Raw genomic sequence first — 24,917 nt, 5'->3', positions numbered from 1 at the left:
AGAAAAAGATTAAAAATAATAATAATCTGATTTCTGCGTGATTTGGCAGATGCTAACTTTTTTTTTGGAGTGAGTACAAACCTGTGCCGAGGCAAAACAATCCTGTTGCTGTCGAGAATGTGCTTGCGTTAACGTGCGCAATGCCACGCAGGGCAAGCTTTTTACATTTTTCAATTTGTTTTCAATTTTACGTCGGCACAAAGATCTCACGGCTCCTTGCTTGACCCAAGTGCATTGAAAAGAAATCTAAATAATTTTTTTTTTTGCCTTTTTTTGACATTGTATAAAATAAAGGCGCTGACACCTTTTTGGAATTCCCAATGTCCCGTGGCTATGCAATGTTTTGTTTTGCTTGAGCACTGGTCGCAAACTTTGAGGCGCCAATGTGACCCTGAGCGAGATGTCAACCACACAAGAAGTGAAACAATCATCAGCGAAATACCTTTGAGGAGAAACAGAACTTTTGCGAATGTTAAACAATAAAGCAAGGTTGAGGCTAAAACAACAACAACATTATTTTCTAGACATGATTTGGTGCTTTGCTTTTATGTGAGAGAAGACGAAGGGCAGAAACAAAATGACGGATTTTAAGCTAGCGCTAGCATACGTGGCTAGCAGTTGTTTTCTGTCTGCTAGCTCACTAAGTAGTCGAAAAAGTACCTTGAAGTACCGACTAGTTTCAAAAAGGGTCATTAATCTCTGGTGAGAATTGCAGTGCAGACAGAATGCTATGAAATAATTTATTGGCCAAATACGGACCATAAGAAAAAGTCACGTGACGTTAAATCACTCTTTTGTTGACGGGTCAGTTCACGCTAACTCGCGACTCGTGTGTTCGCTAACAAAAATGAACGTCTTGTCTAGCGTGTCGGCAACCTGTGATGACTGATATGAAGCGGGAGGGCAAAAGCCCCCCCCCCCCTTTGTGTTCCTGCATGAGGGGCGGCCTCGTCAGTCATCTTTCGCAAGCTCCCGTGTTGTTTTGGTGGGCTTCGTCAACCGTGATGTGCTTTTGTTTTGGCGCGTCGGGAGACGAAAACAACACCACCTCTCATAACAATCGGCGAAAGAAAGAAGCTGAGGCATGCGTTGCCTTGCCAACCGTATGTTGAGCAAGTTGCTCGCAAAACGGAACATTTCGCTACTCTACTCGATTAGAATTGTGTTAAATCCTCCTTAAATCCCGTGTTAATTACGCACTCCCCAAATACGCTTTTTCGCAAAGCGCGTGATGACAGAAAAGCTCGCTTGTGACATCGCAGGAAGGAGGGACTTTGCTTGACTGAGACGACCGATTTTTATCAGTTCGGCGGTACCTCAAGTTAAGAACTTCATTGGTTCCGTTTTCCTATTTGTAACCTGAAACGTTCATAAACCCAGGCAAGGTTTACCATTGAAATAAATGGAAAAACAGTTAATCCGTTCTAAATCCGTTTTCCTTCTGATGTGTGTGTGATGAAAAATCAATATAGAAGTGAAAACATGCTATTATATTCTTAGAAAACACTTTTGGCGAGGGCCAGATTTGTCCCGCTAAATCAAATCATGTGCGTTTTTTTGTGCTAAAATCTGGACGCAAATTTGCAACTCATCTTCTCTTATTCAAATAACTTGAAAAATAGCTGAAGAAAACTAACATGACTTCTGATTTGAAAACGATATCTCAGTAAATTTGTTGATGATGTGGAATAATCCAAGAAAGTGATTCTGCATTTTTATGGTTTCACGCTCAGAACTTTGTGGTCCAAAACAAAAGCATTTTTTTTTTTATCCTTTTATTAGTTCAGGCTTCGACTGACCAGCTGCTTCATATCGGAACATCTGATCATATTTTTTGTTAGTAATCGCCTTCCTCTTCTAACTTACATGATCAGTTCTAATCGTCACGCGACTTTTCAAACTCCTCAGTGGCTCTCACCTGAATTTCAACCCAAACTCATTTCCTGCTCCAAAGTGGCTATTTGCATTTATTTTTTTTAAACTTTTTACAGCCCGGGTTGTTCTAACATGTGCCGACCCCAACAAGGGGAAAAGGTCATCTCTCTGCTTTTGACTTTTCCAACACCCCAACACTGATTGTCGACCCTCCGTTGCTCTTCTTCACGCGCCTGTGGCGGAAACGACTTTTTTTCCCGAGGCGAAGGACCCCCCCCCCCCCCCCCCCCCCCCCCCCGTCTTGGCGGTGGCGTGCTGCTGCATTACAAACATATCCGATTGATGTGTCATGAGGAGGCTGCTCGCTAAAAACTCTTTTCTTTGCTCGCTCGTGCAAATGCAATTGGTCACAGTTTTGGGGAGAACAAAAGCAATCTTAAAAAAAAAAGAGAGAAGCTCGTTCCTCGGGTTTTCTGAGCCATTCTCCCAGAAGTATTCACTCGTCCGTGGATTTTACGGGCGGCTGATGTGTAACGCAGAAGTTGAGCTGGTGAGTAAAGCTCACTCGCTCGCTCGCTCTCTCCAACCTTCCCGGGGGCTTTTTTTTCTGCGGAATCTTCCTTTTATGGGGCCTCTTGTGACGAGGATGAGTCGCCGAAGCACCGACAAATGAGCCTGTCGGCGCTCGCTCTAAAAATAAGAAACCTCTTCAGTGGAAAAGGCTGATTAGCGTTTTTTTTTTTTTTTGCAGCAAGGAGTTATCGCTCCCTCCTGTTGTGTTGATGTGCTCCAACCTGGGCCTCAAACCAGGAATGCTTGAAGCAAACCAACAGGGGATTCCCAAATCACAGCTGCCGGAATGGCGCGCGTGCGCGTGTGTGAAACGTACGAGCCCGCTTTTGCCCGTGGTTGTTATTTTTCCTCCCCTGCTCGTGCCTCGGCGCCAGTTTGAAGAAGTTTCTTTTTTTTTTTGGAGGAGTGAGTTTGCAGGAGCGTGTTGGCCGCCCACTCCCGCTCGCCGCCTTCCTCTCTCGCTTCCTGTGAGAATGAAGAGGAGGATGGCTTTAACAGGGAAAGGTGGACGGGGGGGGCGTTCTTGGCCCGAGAGAATGTGTGGATGTCGGGGAGGAAGCGGGCTCCTTTCAAGAGAATGCTGGGCGCATTATTGGAATTTCAAATTGAGGGGAGGCTGTTGTGAGAGTTTTGAAGAGCAACAGAAGTGAGCTTGTTTGTGGGGCCTCCTTTCCGGACGAGCGAACTTGCGGGAGATTTACCCGAGCGCTGATGCGCCGCAGCCCAGCTGTGTGTACATAATAACAAGAAATGAACTTGGGGCCCCGCCCCCCGGCCCCGCCCCCCTCACAATAAGGTGAATTTGTTTCCCGCTGCCACCGAAGCAAAGAATCCGCCGTTGATAATTCACGTCAGCAGCTCAAATGATAACCAACAAAAAAGCGTCCGGTGAGTCAGTAACTGTGGAATGAATCATCTAAAATCAAACTTTTCTCCCTGACGCACTTGCCTTGGGGTTTTATTTGTTTTTTTTTGCGGGGATTCTCCAACTCCTGTTGGACATTTTTGGCTCTTAGGCTTCTAAATCATCTTGCAGTCAATATTTTTTGTGTTTTATCGGCTCTTCACAAACGTGTTTGTGTGTTTTGGATGGGTGAAGATTTAAAAAAACAAAACAACACAAGGGTAAAAAAAATGCGGTACCATCACACTACTGGAGGATTATCAAAGCGTTTTCTAGGTGAGGAAAGGGAATTGAAATAAGCGGAGGTCGTTAGTTTGTCGACGTTCCGTTCCGATGACCTTGCTGACTTGCATTCGTATCCAATCGCAATAAACAATCGAAGGATGCCATCTTTGACCCCGCGTTTCGAAGGGGACGACCCTTCCCTTTCTCCTCCTCCTTTTCATCCACTTCCTGTCTTCAGTCGTCCATAATGTTAGATCCCGTCCATCCTCCTCTTCCCCCGCCAGCATCTGGTCCAGCATCACAGGCTCGCCGCCTGGAGCCGATCCAGCGCAAAGAGCAACTTCCTGACATGTGCTTTGTTTTTTTTTTTTCTTCTTTCAAATCCTCCAGTCCTTCATTGCACTCCTCCCACCTTTTTTCTTCCCTTTGCGAGGCTCAGAGACGTTTGCTGTCAGGGCCCGAGGCATCGTCCTCATAAAGGAAGAATATATTTCCCTTTTTAAAGCGAGGACCTTTCAAATCCTACTCATAAAAAACGACAACAAAAGACAAAACACCGAACACCGGCGAAATGCACTTACCACATTTCCTGAAGGCCGCGAGCAATTTTAATCGATTTTCCTTTTCATAGCCTGACATCGATACTTTTAATGACGTCTTTTCCCCCCAAAATTGACCTGACTGAACGCATCATGCGAGATATTGTAATATTTTTACGAATGCGCCTCGTTACAGGAAGCAATTTGCACTAATTGCGGCATCGCTTCGTCTGAGAATGTTTTCCATACAAAAGTAAAAGTGGCACTGAAATCCTTGATTGAATCGAAAATCGAATTGAGTCGGGCCCTTGTTTATGGAATAAAACCAATTTTTTATCATTTTGTCAGCTTTACATGAGCTGTAACTGAGTTACAAGTTTTCCTGTAAGGACTCGACACGTTTTGATGGCGAGAACAACAACAAAATCAAAATTCCAGCATGATCTTTCAGTTGTTCGTTGGACACCTCCAGCTCTGTAGGGGGCAGTAATGTGCGGTTTAACAGCTGCCTCAAAACAAACATGATGATGTAATCATGTGCTTTTATTTACTGGTCATCTTCATCAAGAAATTCAGAGCGGACGGTGAGATTATTCGCCGCCGGGTGAGGCAATTTCGTCGCACGTTACGTAACCCGCTTTGGCCTTTTGCTGTCGACTGGGAAATCAACGAGAATGGCGATTGGCATCCTCCTTTGATTGTGTGTATGTTTTCACATAATTGAATGAGCGGCGTAATTCAATTGCAGCTCGCGGACGAGCGGAAGCGACTCGCTCATGAAACGCGCCTTCATTTGAGTGCGCGTTGGACGTCCAAAAGAAACCGTGAGACGACTTTTTGCTGGCGTTCCACGTTTTAATTTGTGGACTTTCATCGTTTTGTCGGAAAACAATCAAGTTTACGATGAGGTCTAATTGAGAGCGAAAAAAAAATATTTCTTTCAATTCTTTCCACTCAATCTTTTTCGTTACGTGAACTTCGGCGTTTGCAATTGATCTCGCCATTATGGCAGTTGAGTTTCGTTCGCTGGATCAGAGTAAGTTTTTTTCGGTGACAGACGGAAGAAGAGGAGCTAAAAGTGCACCTCTTGCTTCATAACCAGAACTTGAACGCAATCCTGCGCAACAACCTTTTTGGTTACGTTGGGAAAGTTTGCTGCTTGCCAGTTGACGCTCACGTTTTGCTCACGCGCACACAAACGCATTTGCTTCACTTAAACGTCATTTTCGCATTTTCAGTCAAACTTTTTAAATGGCCGATGCAAGAAAAAAGTCGTGGCCACTGCCATATTTAGTCAACTCTTTTATGACTTCATCCTTCAACGATAACTTTTAGACATTTTATTTTATTGGTAAAATTATTTCTTTATTCTTGTAAAAATAAATACATGAATAAAAAAAAAAATCCCCTTTTATAATCCTGATGTTATTCTCATTTAATAGTATGAAGTATATTTAATTTTTAGTGTTTTTGTGCGCTCACGATTTATCCTTGAAGGCCTCATGTTTGCTCCATCTCTCAAACGGGCTCTTATTAGATGACGGCCTGAGTCTATTTACTCGCTTTATTTGGCAGCCATGCAAAAAAAAAAAAAAAAAGCGACCACCTTATGCAATTTGTTTTTGTCTACACACACGCACAGATCGTGGAGCCTCGAGAAACAAATACCTGGCCACACACCCTTGAGTTGACTTCCAACGTACGTCCCCGAGTAAACACTCGTGACTCTGGGATTAATCAAAGCAAAGATGGTTTGCTTTATCATATTGGCTGCTCATGGGTCAATAATCTCAACACACACACACTCGCTGTACTCAGAGCCACTCCTTGCTTCAGTTGCCATGACCTCCATGTGAAGGCAGCACAGCAGCTCAGGAAGTGAAGCAATGGCTAATTGGTCTGACGTCAGCACAAGCCACACCCATTTTGCTTTGCGAGTCAAATGTCACTCAGGTAGAGTGGAAAACACCAAAGAGGTTGTTTTTTGTTTTTTCCCCCCACGGTCGTATACGCCGTTTTCTTCTATGAGACGTAATTGGGCACATATTGGCTACTTTACTAAAAGGTACACCTGCATTCCAGAGCGAGCAACAACTAAGACTCTATCCTAAAAAAAAATCATTAAATAATAATTTTTTCAAAAGTTAGTCAAGAGAAAAATGTCATATTGTTACTTATGCCATCATTGGAATGGATAAAACACGAGAGCCATTACATTCAATTAAAAATAAATTTCCAAAGAACTTTACTTATCGTTAAATTTTCTTGCATTTTTTGCTTCATGTTTTCTTATAAAAATGCTTTTTATTTTTGCTTCATGTTTTCTTATAAAAATGCTTTTTATTTTATTATTTTTGCTTGATTTAAACTACTGATAAAAAAAATAAATCTGATTTCCTGTAAGATTTTTTGTAAAAACATTTTTTTCTTCATATTCCCACTTTTTTTCTCCAAACGTTACTTTTTAATTTTTTTATTTTTATTTTATTTTATTAAATTTTTTTGATGGGGTGTACCGGTATCTCCTAAAATTAAAGCACTTATCTCGTTTTCTCTGAGAAAAAAAAAAGGCTTTTTGTTAATATTTCTAATCTTGAGTGCATATCATCCACACGCCAAAAATCCCACCACTTTTTCCTTCTGTCACACAATCCCAAAACTATACGACTGAAATCCAGCAAATCCCTTAGAAAGATAAGAAAAAGTGCCATTTCCAACGTCATAAAAATCCTAATTTGGGCGTCACTCGTTTGTGCAGCTGTTGAGTCCGCTTGGGCCAAATCTCCGCCGCTCAGCCAAGCAAACTTGCTGTGCTTCGTGTGTTGATTCAGCCTGACCTTGTTTTGTGGGCGGCGGCCTAATAAGGAAGTGACTTTATGGTCGCGGCCTATCGGGGCCCGTTATGAAATCAGCCACGCCGAGCACGAGCGGCGCTGCGGCCTCGCTGGCTTCTTCGTCTTTTTCCCCTCCGCTTCTTGCGTCGCTCACCTTTTTTTTAATTTCCTTTATTTATTTATTTATTTATTATTTTTTTTTATTTATTTATTTATTTTTTTTCTTGCGTCGCTCACCTGCTCGTCGGTGGGGGACGTTCGCTGACGTCACCCGGCCGGCTGGCCCCGTTGTTTGTTGCGAATCGCAATCATGGAGAACGCAGCTGCGTCTTGCGTACTTACCGAACACGCCGTTTGCGGTCGTACGCTTCGGCTTGACGAATCATTCCGGCGCTAATTTGTATCTTGCGTGGCTTCGCTAATGATTTGAAATCTCTGTGAGCCTTGAGTTGTGGTGGAAGGTTGGCCCGGTTCATGTCCGCCAGAACCCTCAGGGAGCCGCTAATGAGGAGGGAGAGGGAGGACGACGGCCGCCACATGTTTTTGTCTTAATTGGCGCTCATTTCTTTGCCGTGCTTTGCGTTTTTCAGACTTTTCGAGACTGTGTGAGCTCAATATATGATCTTTTTTTTATTTTTTCCTGGTTGCATTTTGCATTTTCCCCTTTTTGCGACTTCATTTTTGCAGCATATTTTTTTCCCGATTTATTATTTTCCTTTTCTGCTCTAATCTGCCGACTCTACGAATTGCTGACTTTACGGTTTGCTCTGTTTGGCAGTCAAGTGCTAACCTGTTGTGGAATGCAGCCCAGGAGACTTTGCCGTACGGCGGAGTCTTGATTTTCACCACACATCTGGAAGACTCTTTGCTTGCAAAAGCGTAAATCTCCACCTTAAAAAGAAGAAAGAAAATCCATGCTCCGGTTCCTAAATGTGCCGCTCATGTGAGGGAATGTTTGGTGGTGTGTGTTGCTGGTTTACACAGCACGGGTGACTCCGGTTGGGTGCCGGTCAGAACCCGTCGGACCGGCTCACGCTACGATGGCCGACTCATTTACACAGCACGTAAAAAAAAAACGACAAAAGAAAAACTTTGCGGGTTTCGTTCCCCTTTAAGCCACCTTGAATGGCATTTGGAAGTTTTCCGTCTGCTGCTGGTCCAAATGTGCCCGTCTCGTTTTCAGCCACCAGCAAGATTTCACGCTTTGTTGTGGGGATTTGATTCCAATTGTGGAAGCAACCCACGTTGGCTATTTTTACATGAAAGCCGGCCAAGTTGTGACGAGATGGAGAAAATGCACAAGCCTGTGTGCGTTGTTGTGCGTGTGTGTGTGTGTGTGTGTTGTGTAATGTGAGTGAGTGATCGCAGTGACGGCCATAATCATTGGTGGCATAGTAACGAAAGTTTGTTTGTGTTTTTGCCGGCAGTGTGCCAAGGCATCACCAACCGCCTCAACTTGTTGGGCTCCAAAGAGGACCACTACTTGAACATGGTCAAGACGTACAGCAACTGCACCGTGGTCCTGGAGAACCTCGAGGTCACCTACATGGAGGAACACCGTGACTTGTCCTTCCTCAGGGTAAAAGTCGTTTCTGTTATTATTCTACTTTCACGTCTTAGAACCTCCTCAACACAAAAATGAAAATATATTCACAGAAAAATAGCAACTTTTTTAATATAATAAAACATTTTAATTCACTAAATAGAAAACTTTTTTCCTCTATTATTTCTCTTGTAGATGCTACTTTTTTCAAAAAACGGACTATTCTCAGAAATATAATTTATTTTTTTTGACTTACAAATTACATTTTGAGGAGATTGGAACAGAGCAACCAAAAACATATTTACCAATAGTAAGAAGAAAAAAAATAACTGCGCTGTCTCAAATTTTTGGGTCAACATTTTTGAACTGAGGATTATTTCCCAAAGCTTTTATTGTATTTTTTCAGAGTTGACTTGGTCCTGCAACTTATACTCCGGTGCGACTTATACGCCATATTCAAGTTTTTCCCTCTGCTTTGGCTTCCTGTGCTCCCCTCTCATTCATTTCTAAACGCGGCGTCGTCTGTCGGCAGCTCCGACTTGAGACCAATCGGCGATTGTCCCACTTTGACGCCACCCATTGTAGTTATCTGCATGCACATTTGCTCTTTTGGCCTCTGCAGACCATCGAAGAAGTGGGCGGCTACGTGCTCATCGCCCTCAACACGGCATCCAGGATCCCGCTGGACAACCTGCGCATCATTCGCGGTCATTCGCTGTACGAGGGAGGCTTCGCCCTCACCGTGCTGGCCAATTATGACAAAGTCTCGGGTCAGGGCACCAGCGAGCTCCTCCTGACCAACCTCACCGGTCTGTGCGAACGCCTCACCGCTTCATTGGAGACGAGAATGACATCCATAAAGTCCAAATCCTCCATGTCTTTACCAGAAATTATCAAAGGAGGCGTGAAGTTTGGCAACAACCAGCTGTGCAACGTGGAGACCATCCAGTGGTACGACATCATTAACGAGGAGAACCAACCCAAAATGGAGCTGCCGCCCGCCATGAGCAACAACCCCATTTGTGAGTGATGCACGGCGCAATTTGATTCATCATGAATGAAGACATGAAGAAAATGTTTGTGTTTTTCTTCCAGGTAAAAAATGTGATCAAAGCTGCTTTAACGGTTCTTGCTGGGCACCGGGACCCCAAAAGTGTCAAACTTGTAAGATGATTTCTGTCGTCGGGCTGACAACGTTTCATTTCTCGCGAGTCACGTCGATTATCGTTCCGATACCATCCGACCGTGCACTTTGGACTTCTCCTTACGTGGTCTTCACTGTTGTCCTTGGCGCAGTGACCAAGCTGAACTGTGCGCAGCAGTGCTCCAAGAGGTGCAAAGGACCCTCGCCCAGCGACTGCTGCAATGAACACTGCGCTGCGGGATGCACGGGACCGCGCCCCACCGATTGTCTGGTGAGAAGATTGCGGGCGACCCGCACAATATTACAGCTTCTCTGATCCAAATGAAATGACGACTAATTTCAAAGAATGTTTTTTTTGCCTTAAGAATACATTTTCCTCGTACGATAAACACGAATAATACAACTTCTAGAAATATTTGTTTTTGTTTTATAACATAACTGCGATCTTGTCACAGTTTATGGCGAGAAAAATTCTATGATTGCTTCATTCTCGTAAGAAGGCAGTCATCGTATTACGATGACGATTTATTTGTCAATTGTTTCAGCTTTAAAATCGATTGGATTTGATACGCAAAGCTCCGATTGGATTTGATTTTCGATTCACGACTCGGTTTGATTTTTGATTCGATCGAGGATCGTTATCAAAAGTGCCGTTATATGGTTTTAGGAATCGATATCTGCATAGATCGTTATTTTTCTTTTTCAAACCGAGCCCCAATAAAAATGACAACTTGATCCGATGTACTTCCCAAAATGAAATTTTACTCTCTATTAAACCCGATTTTACATCCAACGTGCTCGCAGTATCGCGCACTTTAAGGAATTATTTATTTTTCCGCGACGGCTCAAATGTTTTATGTTCTCTGATGGGAGGCAAATTCTTTGAAAAGTTCCATCTTGGCTTATTTAAATGGTTATTAGCTTGTGTATTTAGCAGCAGCCTCCGCAGTCCCGGGAGCGTCGAGGCCGCCGCACGGTCGGCGGCGCAGGAATGCAATGTTTTCATTTAGCCTGCGCTCTGTTTGTGCTGCAGGCCTGTCGGGACTTCCAGGACGACGGGGTGTGCAAGGACTCCTGCCCGGGCCTCATGCGCTACGACCCCAACCAGCACCAGCTGGTACCCAACCCGCACGGGAAGTACAACTTTGGCGCCACCTGTGTCAAGAGTTGCCCGCGTAAGCCTCCCTGCCCGACTTGTCTTGCCGTCAACACTTTGCGGTTAGACATTAGGTGCTCCCCCGAGTTTAATGAGAAACGCTTGCAGACAAGGAAAGGAAATGATTGAGTTTTTGTGCTTGTTAATGTCACATCGGTTCTTTCTCACTTTAACTTGGATGTTTTGAGTCACGTCGGCCTGTAAACAGATTTTTTTTTGTTGTTGTTTTTTTTCCCTAAAAAATCTATCTTTTGCCCTCAAGGCTATGCTGAAATGTTCAGATTTTATTTATGGACTTATTCGGAGTGGTTCCAATTTTTCATGAAACATTTTGACATTTATATCAAAAGATATAAACGTTTTTCCAATCATAGCACCATATCCTTGGATTTTTCTTTTTTTATTCTTGAGAGTACAACTTTTTTCTTCAACAAATAATACTTCCTTTATTCTGAGAGTATGACTTTTTTTTTTTCTTTTGTAAAATATTTTTTTTCAGATTTATTTTTGGGGGGGTTAAAATATGACTTTTTCCTCTTTGTCCTAAAGAGTTGAATTTTTCTGAAAAAAAAATCTTTATTTTCTCAGTTTGTGAGAGAATAAAATTTTGGATGTAAAAATATCACATTTTCTGTAACAAGAGAACGACTTTTTGGGGAAAATACAGAAAAAGTTCTTTCGAGTTCACCTTTTTTTTTTCATTCCTCTTTTAATGGATGAAAACTTTCTCGTAAAAGCACGTTTTTTTCTTCTGAAGAGAGCTTTTTTTTTTATCTGAATTCTTTTGAAAAATAGGAAAAAATGTTGAGCATTTCAACTTATTTTAAGAATTAAAAAAAAAAAAAAGACTTGCTCATGGAAGTGAAACTTTTTCTCCAAAAATGGGGAGATTTTTCCCCTTTTTGGACTTTTTAGTTTTCCTCCTAAACATACACCTCTAAATGTAGACTTTATTCTTGTAGACTATTCTCAGAAGCGTACTTTTTTTTGATCAATCGTCGCAGATAACTATGTGGTGACGGACCACGGCGCGTGCGTGCGGACGTGCAGCGGCAACACTTACGAGGTGGAGGACGGCGGCGTCAGGAAATGCGCCAAATGTGATGGACTGTGCCCCAAAGGTGAGGCCCCCAGCACTGTGCAACCCAACGGATCTTGGTGTGTGTGTGTGTGTGGGGGGGGGTGTGCGTGCGTGTGTGTCGGGGGGTGCACATCCTCTTGACTCATCCGTAGCACTTGTCAATCATTATATCCTGTCCAACGTGTGTGTGTGCTCTGCATTCCTGTGCACTTCACACGTACTACTTTGAGCCTGTTTTTTTTTTAATGCGCATATTCTACTGTTACATTTCATTTTGTTTCATTTCAGTCATTTGGTGTGACGTAGTATGCCGTGGATTTTTTTTTTGTTGTTACTCGATTATTTTTAATTTTTTTTCATCTTGTACAATGTGACCGTTGTAATGATGAATTGCAAGGAATTATTATTATTATTAATTTTTTTTAATTTCTCCTATTTTTTTCTTCACTTTTTATTTGGTTTTCATTTCCCAAACAGAGAAAAGAAATGTAAAAAATGATTGCGCAACATCCTGGTGATTGTGAATACCGGACAAAAGGAACTCGGAATCTTTTTGCAGCGCTATTTATTGAAAAATGTTTATATTGTATTTGAACGTTTTGGTGGTAAGATTGAGCTGTCTTTGGACATTGTCTGCATTGTCGACAGTGTGTAACGGACTTGGTACAGGCCACCTGACGCACACGCTCTCCGTCAACGCCACCAACATCGACTCGTTTAAAAACTGCACCAAAATCAACGGCAACATCGCGTTCATCCACACGTCCATTCACGGGTAAGTCGAGGACGAGCGAGCGCGCCGCACGGAGCGTCAACCTGTCCCGTGTTTGCAGGGACGCGTACACCAAAACGCCCAAGATGGACCCCGCCCAGCTGGACGTGTTCAAGACGGTCAAAGAAATCACCGGTACGTTTTTCTGTTGTCGTACACGCTGCGCTTCCGGTGTCCATGTTTGACACGCGTGTTACCGCTGCAGGATACTTGTGGATTCAAACGTGGCCCCGGAGCATGAAGTCCATCCGTCCCTTCGAGAACGTGGAAATCATCCGAGGACGAACCAAAAAGTAAAGAAGAAGCGGATGTTTTTTGGGTGTAAAACCAAACAAAACGAGTTTGTTTTGATTTATTAGGGGCAGCCGAAGTCTGGTTGTGACCCAGCTGGACGTCAGCTACTTGGGCCTGCGCTCCCTCAAAGAGATCAGCGACGGCGACGTGGTCATCATCAAGAACCAGAACCTCTGCTACACCAACGACAGCCTCTGGAAGGCGCTCTTCAAGTCCGCCAGCCAGACGGCGACCGTCAACGAGAACGCCAAGGCTGACAAATGCGGTAAATAAGCATGATCTTTTCAAACATGCAAACGAGGGACAATTTGACATACGAATCCTATTCCATAAATACAAACATAGTCAAGTATGAGATTTGCCTTTTTTCCATTTTTTTTAAATTAAAAAACTGCTCAATTCTCTTTTTAAATATTAAAAATCAATTTTTGAATGCAATACGGTAAGCGCTCGTTTTTCGCCGTGAATATTTGGCACCAGAACACCCCCAGCGAAAAGGGAACAAAAAAAACACAGTTGTTCAAAAGTGTCAGTCAACCTTGCATCTTCCCGCAATATTTTTGCCGATTTGGCCTTCATTTCTCATGAAATATTATTATTATGTTTTTTGTATTCATAAAAAATAAAAATGAACACGTAGCATCGCAGCGTGAAGTGTTGAGCGAAGACTTTCCTCTCATATATTTTGGATCCCAGTGCAGAAATTCGGCGAGAGCTGAGAAAGTTGTCATTAAAACGCAAACGTGATCATCGTCTTCTGTTTGTTTCCAGCTCAGCGAAACGATACGTGCGATCGCAAGTGCACGGCGGACGGATGCTGGGGTCCCGGCCCGGACATGTGCTTCGCCTGCCGGGAGCACAGTCGCGACGGCAGCTGCGTCGACTCCTGCAACATCCTGGACGGGTAAGCGGAGAGGACGCGCCGCGAAGCGTCCGCTCTTCCCGGCCATCTCGCCGTCATGTTTAATGAGCGATTTGTTATTACAAAGCGAGCCGGTGAAACGGATACGCCGAACATTCTCACCGGAGTTAGTTTGTCAAACATGAAATCTGGCTTAAAATGTAACCCTCTCCGGCTCTCGCAGGGAGCCTCGGGAGGCCGTGGTGAAGAAAACCTGCGTGGCCTGTCACCCGGAGTGTCGTCATCTGAACGGGACGGCCGCTTGCAGCGCTCCGGTATGTGACACGGGAAGTTGTCCCGGTCCAAAACGTCATTTTCAACACCTTCTCGGGAGGCTGCCCGATGATTAAATGGGCGTGGCCCGAGGGCAGTGTGTCGGACGAAGGGGCGGGGCAACGCGTGTTCCACTTGGCTCCTTTCCTCGCCGTCGATGTTGGCCAAGCCGCAAGCTAAATGTTGAGGCTCCTGTTGCGTGATCAAGCAGACGTGTTGAGAAAGCGACGATTACGCAAAGTCTTCCCGCACCTGATTGCAAAAAAAAAAACTGTTTTGTGATGTTTATCTAGTGCTCGCACTTCCCGGGCAACTCGTTTCAACAAAAGCAATTGTTGATGTACGTCAGAGCAGGAATTTTTGCGGTTGTGTTTCGTGCCGTATCTGGCCCACATTCCTCGTCACCTCTCGACTGCTTGCGATGCTCGAGCATTCGGCAAAGATGAAAAGCTCCACTCGAAACTCCAAATGGAGTTTATTATTGACGTGACTTGAATTAAATACTCAATTTATTACGATATTATGGAGCGGATGTTAAAAATTTTTTTTTTTAACACGTTTTGTCCCCCCCCCCCCCCCTTGCAGGGTTCGTCCAACTGCAGCAAGTGCGCCAACTTCCAGGATGGACTTTTCTGCGTGTCCCGCTGTCCTCAAGGCGTGCCCGGCGAGGACGACTCCCTCGTGTGGAAGTACGCCGACGACACCAAAGTGTGCCGACTGTGTCACCCCAACTGCACCCGAGGGTAACATCAGCAACGTTTTAATCATTATCATTACATTGAAAATGATGACGTGCTTTTTTTTTTTTTTTCTTCTATTTTCGTATGGCGATATTTTCACTTTAATCACCACTTGTCTTTGTTGATTGGCCGCGGTTCCCCTGGCGTATAATAAGGCCGTGTGGTTTCTTTTGAAGTTGGCAAATGTGGTCCCGAGAGATCCTCTTTTGGGTTTGATTCTGAAAACTGGCGCGATTTCGTATTTTAGGATGGAAATGACGACTTCAACATCTTTTTCTGTTGACCAAAAACATCGTGGCTCCTTTCTCGTCTCGTGCTATTTTTGTTTTGGGATGTCACAAATCCTATCACGCTTCACATGGACAATAATTCTGCTTCTTTTTTTCACACTCCAAATTGCCCAAATGTGAAAACGCGAGCAAGAATGCATCTTTGTCTATATCAGTGTTTTTTTTTTTTCGTTTTTTTTATCTATATATATATATATGATGATGTTTTTTTTGCAGGTGCATGGGGCCCGGTCGTGAAGGCTGCCAGGGTAAAACGTAAGTAGACACCACTGATTGACTTCCGTGAATCTGCTTCTTCATCGATTCAGGAAAAAAAAAAAACCCTCCCGCTTCACAAACTTCACACCCCAGAATAATCGTTTTCTTCTTTCACTTTTAGCTCTTCGGGTCTGTCCATGATTGCGGCGGGTGTGGTGGGCGGCCTTCTGGCGGTTCTGGTGGCGGGCTTGTCGGTCGTGGTGTTGCTGCGGCGACGCCACATCAAGAGGAAGCGGACAATGCGGCGACTACTTCAGGAGAAAGAGGTACGATGAGGTGGAGAAAGGCGAGAAAAGCGTTCGACATATCTCTTGGGAGAGCTGTGTGACTGGAGCGCGTTGTTTTGGCGTCGTTGTCGTTTCAGTTGGTGGAGCCGCTGACTCCGAGCGGCGAGGCGCCCAATCAGGCCCTGCTGCGCATCCTGAAGGAACCCGAATTCAGGAAAATCAAAGTTTTGGGCTCTGGGGCTTTTGGGACAGTCTACAAGGTAATAACAGGCTTCTCTTCTTATTTTTTTTTAACTTGCAATGGCGAGTTTGCCAAGAAATCGCTTCTGACTTTGCCTCCGCATCTGTTGTCAATTTTTCAATTAAAAGACACATTTTCAACTCGCGTGCTCACACGTTGGCTTCCTGTGTGCATTCTGCCCACACTTGGAGGCTCGCTTGGCGTCCGTGACGCAAAGCTTCTGCTATTTGTTTTCTGTTTGGCTCGCGTTTTTTTGCTGGACTCTCATATCCAGTTTATTGCCAGTGGAAGGAAGAAATCTTGTGATTGCTCATAAACGACAGGTAACAACCCGTCATGTGCGACATTAAACTTGAAAACGGACTCGAGCATACGCGACATGCAATGTTCATGAAATGCGTTCAAGTGCACATTCAGATTTATTTTTTATTTGGATGGCTTAAAAGCCTTGCATGTCCAATTGAGATGTTGCAAAATCTAGAAAAAGAATTTTTAAAACAATGTTGCTCATGTTTTACTTTTGCTTTCCTTTTACTTTTTGTTTTGTTTCATAATTTGACTTACCAATGAAGACTCATACAAGTTTCAGGTGTAGCCAACGTGAAAACCACAAAGTTTTGTTCTAGCGTGAGACCGATTATCGGCCAGGTCGATTATCGGGGCCGCTATTTGTCATTTTGCCGCCTTTTTAACTTTCAGGGCCGATGAATTTAAAGCTGGTTTATTTTCTGTGCTGCTCGCTGCAGCTCACTTCTCTCTCTGGCGTGCTGGTGGTCCTGCCGGCAGAAGCCAATTAACCCGCCCTCGGCACCATCGGATTGGTTCCTTGTGCAGTGGGTAGCAGCCAATCAGCAGTCAGCTGCCTGTTTGTTTTTTCACCTGGAGTCACACGCACGACAACCGACTTTGCCGAAATTTGAATATATGTCAGTCTTGAAATATCGGCTATCGGCCTCCATGACGACTAATAATCGGTATCGGCCCTGAAAAAAAGCAGATCGGTTCATCCCTAATTTGTACGTGTGACAAACACGCAGACTTGCACAAATATTGGCCCTACTACACGAGCGTAAAGTAAAATGGAGCTCTTGTTTGATTGTGTGCCCATGAAGGGTCTTTGGGTGCCTGAGGGAGAAGACGTGAAGATCCCAGTAGCCATCAAGGTGTTGAGAGAGGCCACGTCGCCCAAAGCCAACAAAGAGATCTTAGACGTAAGTGGACCGCTTGTTTTGACTGTAAATAGAGAAACCGTCTCCCTGGAAGAAATCAAATCCACGCGGGGGCCGCGTGGGCGTTGGTGTGATTCGAGGCCTTCTGGAAAATGAATGCAATCTGCTCAAACTGCACGAATTGTTCTAAATGCAAAATTTCCCAAAGGAAATCGTTACGGGCGAATGCTTTTGTCATCAAAACATTTTGCAGAAAAAGTTTGAAGTGACATTTTCCCATTTTTATCCGTCATGTAGTGGAAAGTTGAGAATGAAACAAAACTTCCCTTTGATGATGCCTGACTATTTATTTTTTATTGCAAAAAAAGTAAGAATCTCAAATTGAGGGTGTTATGAAAAATTAAAATTTTTCACATTGTTTAGACGTTTACCAGCACCGAGGCATGTTAAAAAAAATATTTTCATACACGACGTCTCAATATGCTTCACATACAGTCCAACATTTCAAATCAGTTAAAAGCAAAGTCAAGAAATAAAAAAATAACTTAAAAAAGGAAAATTAAGCGCATACAGTGCAAGAACAAGATTTTTCGAAAAAAGATCAATTAAAAAAATTAATCATCGTTATGAGAAAAGCGCAGTTTTGGATTTGAAAGCATATTGGTATGTTTTGATTCATATTATTCACTCCGATAATAAAGCAAATCGAAGGACTGTATTCTATACAAGAACAGAATTTTTTTTTTTTTTCGATTTGTTTTTGGGTGGGGGCGTGTCATCCACAGGTGCTTTTTATTGACCCGATTTAACGATAAATGAGAATGATTTTCCAAAGCTCTCCTTCTATATTTTGGCTGAAATTGTCATTGCCCTTTCATTTATCTCGCCTCTGGCCACAAACTCCGCCATGATAGACTCCAGCTCACGCTCAAACTCAAACTTCAAGACATATTCCCTCCCCCCCCCCCGCGTCCCGTCCAGGAGGCGTACGTGATGGCCAGCGTGGAGCATCCACACGTGTGTCGTCTTCTGGGCATCTGTCTGACGTCCACCGTGCAGCTCGTCACCCAGCTGATGCCCTTCGGATGCCTGCTGGATTACGTCAAGGAGAACAAAGATAATATCGGCTCGCAGTACCTGCTCAACTGGTGCGTGCAGATCGCCAAGGTGAGCTTGGCTCGATTTGACTTCTCAAAGTGCAAAGGTCATCTTCAAGGTCAGTGCGATCCCGAGAGGGGGCGCGTGTGACCCTGGGGAACATGTTTTTTTTATTTCCTGCCGTACTCCAATAAAGTGTAATTGCACACCCCGTCCAGTAGTGGGCAGTGGCGACGACAAGAAAAATGCTCCTGTTGCGTTGTCGTTCAAAATGAGTTTTGACCTGATCATGGCGTCCTTTTTCTGACTCCAGGGGATGAACTACCTGGAGGAGCGTCATTTGGTCCACCGCGACTTGGCGGCCAGGAACGTCCTGGTGAAGACCCCGCAGCACGTCAAGATCACCGACTTCGGCCTGGCCAAGCTGCTGAACGCCGACGAGAAGGAGTACCGCGCGGACGGAGGAAAGGTTGGTCGTCAAACTCCCATTTTCGTTTTCATTTGACAGCTTTGACATTCGGACGTGTGTGATGGACACCCTCGTGCTGAGTTTGCTGCCCATTTGTCACCAGTCACGACTGATGCTATTTTTGTGCCGTTCTTTTGTTTTTCAGTTCAAGTGTTACGTAAGGAATATAAATAATTGCTCCGAGGAAAAAAAGACAAATCGGATAAGAGCCTTCTTTAATCAGATTCTCAGCTCAATTCTAGACAGAAGAGTCGCCCCTGCGTTGTCGGGCAGCTCCATCCTAAAGCCGCTAATCGCAAAGACATTAAAAAGCATCCTCAGGCTTGGATGCAATATAATATGTGTACTAACAATTTCTGGACTATAAGGTGCAGCCGCAGCAACTCTTTTTGGGAAAAAAAAAAAAACAACAAAAAACGCTGCATCAGGCCATAAGCTGCAGTTTTCTATGTTTTCAAAAACGAGTCATGTCACGAGGCTGCATGTCCAGATCAGTTTTGTACTTTGAATGCACAACAACAGCTTGTTCAAACACAGCAACAACTTTGCTCATTAAAATGGAACAGACGCAAGAGAAAGAGGAGAGATTTATTGAGCGTATTTTCCGAACGATAGAGCGCCCCTAGTGGTGAAAGAAAACTCCACACAAAAGTCGCAGCGTCGTCTTAGCCGCATGGTTCAAAATCGAGGAAAAAAAGGAGCGGCTTATAGTCCGGAAAATACGGTAAACTTCTTGAAGTTGACCAATAAATTTTGTTTCAAAATAAAAGCCCCTCCCGTGTTGTGAAAGGTGCGCTTCCATCAGAAGCCTTTTTTTTTTTTCCCAAAGTGTGTCATCTTGCGTTTTGTGGATGCGGAGACATTTTCCTGCAGGGCCGTCGTTTCGTATTCCAGCGAGCGTCACCAATGATTCTTTTTTCACTTTCCAGGTGCCCATCAAATGGATGGCTCTGGAATCAATACTGAACAGGACGTACACACACCAGAGCGACGTATGGAGTTACGGTGAGTCCCACACAGCGGCTCGTGTCACTTCCAATCGCAAAAACAGCTTTCGGAGGCCAGGACATTTGCAAACGGATGTTGCCGGCATTTAAGAACACGACATGACATGGGAGAACATCTTGGGTTGTTTTTTTTTTGTTTTTTTTCCACACACGCACACCAGCGCTCCCAGTTGGACAATATCACATCAACCCACACAAGCACTTCTTCCAGCTTGCGAACGCTCGCGTACTCGCTGCGGCGTCATGGGAACAGAACGCAACGCTGCTTCCTTCGTTCTTTCTTTCTCGTCTGCTCTCAAATCGTCTTCGGCCCCCTCTGGGTTTGATCGTACCTTTCTGTGGAAGCCATCAGCGAGCCCTGGCACAAATGACAACCTTCCCCCTCCTCTCTCAACTCCCCAGATACATCCGGCAAACTCCCACATCCCATTTGTCAACATTTGCGCTCACATCCCCAAGTGACTTCTCCTTTTCCCCGCAGGCGTGACCGTGTGGGAGCTGATGACTTTCGGGACCAAGCCGTACGACGGCATTCCGGCCGGCGACATTGCCGGCGTGCTGGAGAAAGGCGAGCGGCTGCCTCAGCCTCCCATCTGCACCATCGAAGTTTATATGATCATGGTCAAGTGTAAGTGGAGAAACGTACACCACACTTAGTCAGTGGATTTCTGGGTAAAGTTTTTCTTCTCCTTCCAGGAAGCATTTTTCCATTATTTATTTCAAAAAATAAAACGCAAATCAGCCTCCCCCATTGAAATGAATGAAATTAGAATTAATCTGTTGTAATGTTTTTTTTTTTAATAAGGATTGCACATTACGGAAGCATTTCTCCATTGTTTATTTGAAAAGGAAAAAAAATGCAAAAAAATTTAAATGAATGAAATTATAATTAATCTGTTCCCCCCAAAAAAATTAATAAGGATTGCACTCTATATTTTACTTAAAAAAAACAGTAATAACATATTAAGTCCATTTCCACTGAGTGCAAACAGTTTTTCTTGTCGCCACGAAATTTTTAACCTCTTCAAAATTGTTTGTGAATGTCTGCCAATCGTTTTGAGACCTTGAACAACGCGCACGTTTTATGTCGAATGTTAAGAATGATGTTCATGTGGTCGTGCGCGCAGGTTGGATGATCGACGCCGAGAGTCGACCGCGTTTCCGAGAACTGATCGCAGAGTTCACTAAAATGGCGCGGGATCCTCCCCGCTATCTCGTCATCCAGGTATGACCTTTGACTTCCGATCTTAAGCCAGCTGCCGTTCACGAGGCTGACTTGTTTTGCCAGGGCGACGAGAGCCTGCGCCTGCAAAATCCTTCCGACAACAAGTTCTTCCGCACCTTGGTGAGCGGCGAGGACATGGAGGATGCCGTCGACGCCGACGAGTACCTGGTCCCGCAGCACGGCTTCTTCGCCAGCCCGAGCACGTCGACGACGCCGCTGCTGCACTCCACCGTGAGCGCTCGCACTCGCCGTCAGAGCCGCCGTTTGGATTTTTTTTTTTGGTGTAGAAAGCAACAACGAAGAATTTTAATAGCTTGTATACAAATTGTTGACTCGCTGGCGTGCCTGCCCAGACGTCATTTGGGAACTGAAACAACCTTTTTTTCCTGACTATTTCTGAACATGTGCGGGGGAGTCGTTTTGTACCGTGGGGCCAATCAATATAGCTGAAGATTCAAGATTAAAGCAATTTCAAACGGCAATTCAATTATAAGACCACCAGAGGGGTAACATCTTGATCTGGATATTCTGTTAGTGGACAACGTAGTGGGCGACGTGGCCCCCCCCCCCCGCAGAGACGGCAACAAAAACAAGTCGGCCTCATTCTCCTCGCCTCTCCCACGTTTCCTCCCAAGTGGAGCTCTTCTTCCTCAGGTTCGCTGTTGGCAATTTCTCTACCTGAGCGCATCAAGTGTGATGACATTTGCAGACGTTCTGTTTTTGTCATATCGGAGCAGAAAGTGGAGGCGTGAAGGGCCGCAAAATGTTTTTGAGGCGCTTTTCTCCGTCGTCGTGTTTTAATTAGCTCTTCTTGTTCAAAGTAATTGCTTTCCTTTTCAACAATGACAGACGCGACCGAGCTCGTCACGGTGACTTCTTGGATGCTTCTCACGCCGCTCGTGCGGTTCCGCTCGCTGCCAATACAAGACCATGTAATAACTCAAATGGAAAATGTGTCATTAACACACATTTTTCTTTTCCCGACAGAGCCTGAACAGCAGCAATGGGACGTGCAATGGCAGAAACGGATTACTGGTAAGAGAGAAAACGTTTTTGCAGATTTTTAAACATCTTTTGAAGACAAATTAAAGCCTTTTTTTTTGTGTGTGTGTGTTTCCAGAACGGATTACCCAGCAGGGACGGAAGTGTAGTTCTTCGTTATATTCCCGATCCCACAGATAAACTATTAGATGACGCCTTCCAGCCTGCTCCAGGTCAGTGTCCTTTTTCCAAGCGTCACACGTGACTCGGGTGAGCTCAGGCTGCCTTTGTTGAACTTGCGAAGAAATGGTGACCTCCAGTGGTCGGAAAGCAAATTGCACAATGTCAAATCGCGAAGGTTGCAACTGGCTTCATTCTGGTTGTTTGGTAGGTTTTACGTTTTTTTCATTTTATTTTATTTTATTTATTTATATAGAGTTATGATAAATGAAGTTCATGGAAGAGTAAAAATTACAAAGCCACAGATTTGTTTGCATCTCTGTTGTAGTCCATTTTACGGTTTTGTGACTTATGTTTAAGCCAGACTTGTTTGGAAGAATTTTGAAAAGTTGTCAAACTGAATGCTTAAAAGACTGCAAGTCAAAGTGTTGAGTAAGTTAGGAGCTCTAGATACATATATTAATCATCAATAATATATGGAAAAATGAGCTTGAAAAAAATAATTGTATACTTGCGTACAACTATTCGAAACAATCGACAAATATCGGCCATTTGGTTTACAAACGTTTAATCGGTCCCGCCCTACACTACATAAGTCTTATTAAGTATCTAATATTGATTGATCTGCAAAAACGCAAGCGTCTGTGCTTCTCCCGTTTTGGTCCAGACTACATGAACCAGAACACGGCGTCGGACATGACGAATCCCGTGTACCAGCACCCCGGCCCAGCGCGCACCCTCCTTCCCACCATCTCCTCGGACGACGCTGACGACTCCGAGTACCTCAACTGCTTCAAGAACGGGCTCAACGGACCCGAGTACCTCAACGAGTTCCCGTCCCGCCCCAACGGCGCCCTCCAGCCCGTCCACAAGTACAAGCTGCAGAACAGCATCGACAACCCCGACTACCAGCAAAGTTTCACGCCCACCTTCAAAGCCCGCATGAACGGACGCCTGCCGGCGGCAGAAAACGCAGAGTACCTGGGCCCGGCCTGATGGCTCTTAGAACTGAAGCATTGCCATTTCTGAGCGGTACCATCAATTTATCCGTCACCTCTAAACACTCATCCCGAAAGGTCACGCGAGCCCTGTCGGAAAGTGAAAAGCTCTCGTGACGACAATGAGGAAGCGAACCCGTCCGCGGCAGGCAAGAAAACGGGAAATGGAAATGAGCAGCTCAAGCCCAAAACCATTTGATTGGACATCCTACAACCACTCAAGACGTCAGACGGACCCACTGTGACATGGAGGGGGCGGGGCTAACTCACCTTTCTTGGAATGGGAATGCTCGTTGACGCTCCTCCCCCAAATGAGGAAGTGTAGAATGTGTGAATCGTCCGCTTTTGCGGGAAAACTCGTGAAAGTGGAGTTCAGAACCTGTAACACTCGTTTCAAATAAATAACCCTTTTCCATCACAAAAATGAACACACATGCTCATCTTCGTAGGGCCAGACATGTCGAAATGTTTTGAGACAGACGCCGATTCCGTTATTTGTCAGAATAAAGCTTTGATAACGATTATTCAGCCCATTGAGTAAAAATTTACACTGTAGGATAATGAAAAGAACTTTTTTTGTTCACAACAGTAAAGATGAATTACAGGACAAACAGTCGACTCTTTTCGATTACTTTGTTTTTTTTAATGTTTGTTTAACTTTACAACAAAGACAAATATTGTCAAAGAGGTTTTTTTGGGGGGGGCGGGTTGAATCTCCTTATTTTTGTTTTATATTGTTGTGTGAAAAAAACAAAAACACTTGGCCGAATATTGTTGAAAACCAGCAAACAGCCTCTTAAATCGTCCGTCCGATTCATCGGTCGAGTCCTGCGTGTTCGCTTTCCCACGGTGGTCTCCACTTTGCTGCTGTGCTCCGTTCTCCCTGGAGTAAATTGCATCCTATAGCGGTATATTAGATTTATTGTTTATTATTGTTGTGTGCAGGACACAATTTTTCTTGCAGCGTTTTGCGTGTCCAGTGGGGTACTTGAGGACATTTTTTTTTGTTTTTTAATGAAATGGTTGGAAAAAAAACTGTTGGCAGAACATCCGGTGTCATATGGCCATCTTCGTTTATCCATTAGGTTTTTTTCGGGGGGTGTTTTTGCATAAGAGAAGTAAAAAAAAAAATCTATTTGACTTTAACAAAAAAGAAACAACTTGTCAACACATTCCTTTTTTGAAAATTCAAGGTCAGCAAAAGCCCTGCGAGTTTTTCTGCCTTTGTGTGCGAGTGTGAGACCATTTCAATAAATGTAGTATTTCCCCGTGGTTACAGAAATAAAACACTTTTCTATGGTCTAGCAGTTCTTCCACGGCTTGTCGCCGCTGTATCTTTTCCCTCCTGCCTGCGAGAGTGTTAACTATAAAATTCCCAGTTTTAAAGGAATGCACGAAATGTAGCAACCTGTTCAGCCTCCTTTGCCAGATGTGACACAGGTACATGTACAGGTTAGAGCAGTGTAGCCACTATGCTGTGATCAATAAATAAAATTATACGTGCACACTATGAATATATATAAGCGCTGCATCGTATGCAAATATGTACCAGAATTGTGATCATTTAAATGTATGTATATGAATAAATCATTTTTTTCTATGAAAATGATCACTGTGGTCTCTTGCTTTTCACCTGAAGTTGAGTTCTTTGTTTTATTTATTTATTTTTTTAAGTTGATTCACTCAGCTTATCAGTCACGAGTGCAGCAACTCAAGTCAATGATGACTCACTGTAGATAAGATTAGCATTCATGTTCATAATGTCTCACTCTGTTTTTGGGTGAGTGGCTCCATCACTCACACGTGGTTGATTTTGTGTGTGTGTGTGAATCAAATACATTAAATAGATCTCAACAAGAAGCAAAGCAGCTCTAAATTGCATATTTATTTCCATAACTCCAATTAACATATGATTATACT

General features: G+C 44.0%; 1 protein-coding gene across 3 annotated transcripts in view; it reads left to right on the top strand.

Moving 5' to 3' along the window:
• Window positions 1-24,606, top strand: part of egfra (epidermal growth factor receptor a (erythroblastic leukemia viral (v-erb-b) oncogene homolog, avian)) — a 32,819-nt gene extending 8,213 nt beyond the window's left edge. The window contains exons 1-28 of one of the 3 annotated variants that reach the window (XM_088310671.1): window positions 7,271-7,555; window positions 7,729-7,893; window positions 8,378-8,529; window positions 9,116-9,515; window positions 9,589-9,657; window positions 9,790-9,908; window positions 10,671-10,812; window positions 11,798-11,914; window positions 12,523-12,649; window positions 12,708-12,781; window positions 12,852-12,939; window positions 13,006-13,205; window positions 13,712-13,844; window positions 14,026-14,116; window positions 14,700-14,857; window positions 15,361-15,399; window positions 15,524-15,668; window positions 15,767-15,889; window positions 16,983-17,081; window positions 18,021-18,206; window positions 18,451-18,606; window positions 19,536-19,611; window positions 20,095-20,241; window positions 20,741-20,838; window positions 20,902-21,069; window positions 21,826-21,873; window positions 21,959-22,052; window positions 22,667-24,606. In XM_088310671.1, coding sequence (XP_088166797.1) covers window positions 7,881-7,893; window positions 8,378-8,529; window positions 9,116-9,515; window positions 9,589-9,657; window positions 9,790-9,908; window positions 10,671-10,812; window positions 11,798-11,914; window positions 12,523-12,649; window positions 12,708-12,781; window positions 12,852-12,939; window positions 13,006-13,205; window positions 13,712-13,844; window positions 14,026-14,116; window positions 14,700-14,857; window positions 15,361-15,399; window positions 15,524-15,668; window positions 15,767-15,889; window positions 16,983-17,081; window positions 18,021-18,206; window positions 18,451-18,606; window positions 19,536-19,611; window positions 20,095-20,241; window positions 20,741-20,838; window positions 20,902-21,069; window positions 21,826-21,873; window positions 21,959-22,052; window positions 22,667-22,995 — 3,591 coding nt within the window. In that variant the 5' untranslated portion in view covers window positions 7,271-7,555; window positions 7,729-7,880 and the 3' untranslated portion in view covers window positions 22,996-24,606. Of the gene's footprint in view, window positions 1-7,270; window positions 7,556-7,728; window positions 7,894-8,377; window positions 8,530-9,115; window positions 9,516-9,588; window positions 9,658-9,789; window positions 9,909-10,670; window positions 10,813-11,797; window positions 11,915-12,522; window positions 12,650-12,707; window positions 12,782-12,851; window positions 12,940-13,005; window positions 13,206-13,711; window positions 13,845-14,025; window positions 14,117-14,699; window positions 14,858-15,360; window positions 15,400-15,523; window positions 15,669-15,766; window positions 15,890-16,982; window positions 17,082-18,020; window positions 18,207-18,450; window positions 18,607-19,535; window positions 19,612-20,094; window positions 20,242-20,740; window positions 20,839-20,901; window positions 21,070-21,825; window positions 21,874-21,958; window positions 22,053-22,666 lie in introns of those variants that run through there. The other 2 variants (XM_088310670.1, XM_088310669.1) reach the window with 2 other exon arrangements.
• Window positions 24,607-24,917: the final 311 nt, after the last annotated feature.

The sequence above is a fragment of the Idiotropiscis lumnitzeri genome, chromosome 12, assembly GCF_059441095.1.
Source record: "Idiotropiscis lumnitzeri isolate Australia: NSW breed Sydney's pygmy pipehorse chromosome 12, RoL_Ilum_1.0, whole genome shotgun sequence".
Lineage (NCBI taxonomy): Eukaryota > Metazoa > Chordata > Actinopteri > Syngnathiformes > Syngnathidae > Idiotropiscis > Idiotropiscis lumnitzeri.
This window is presented reverse-complemented; position numbering and strand designations above follow the sequence as displayed.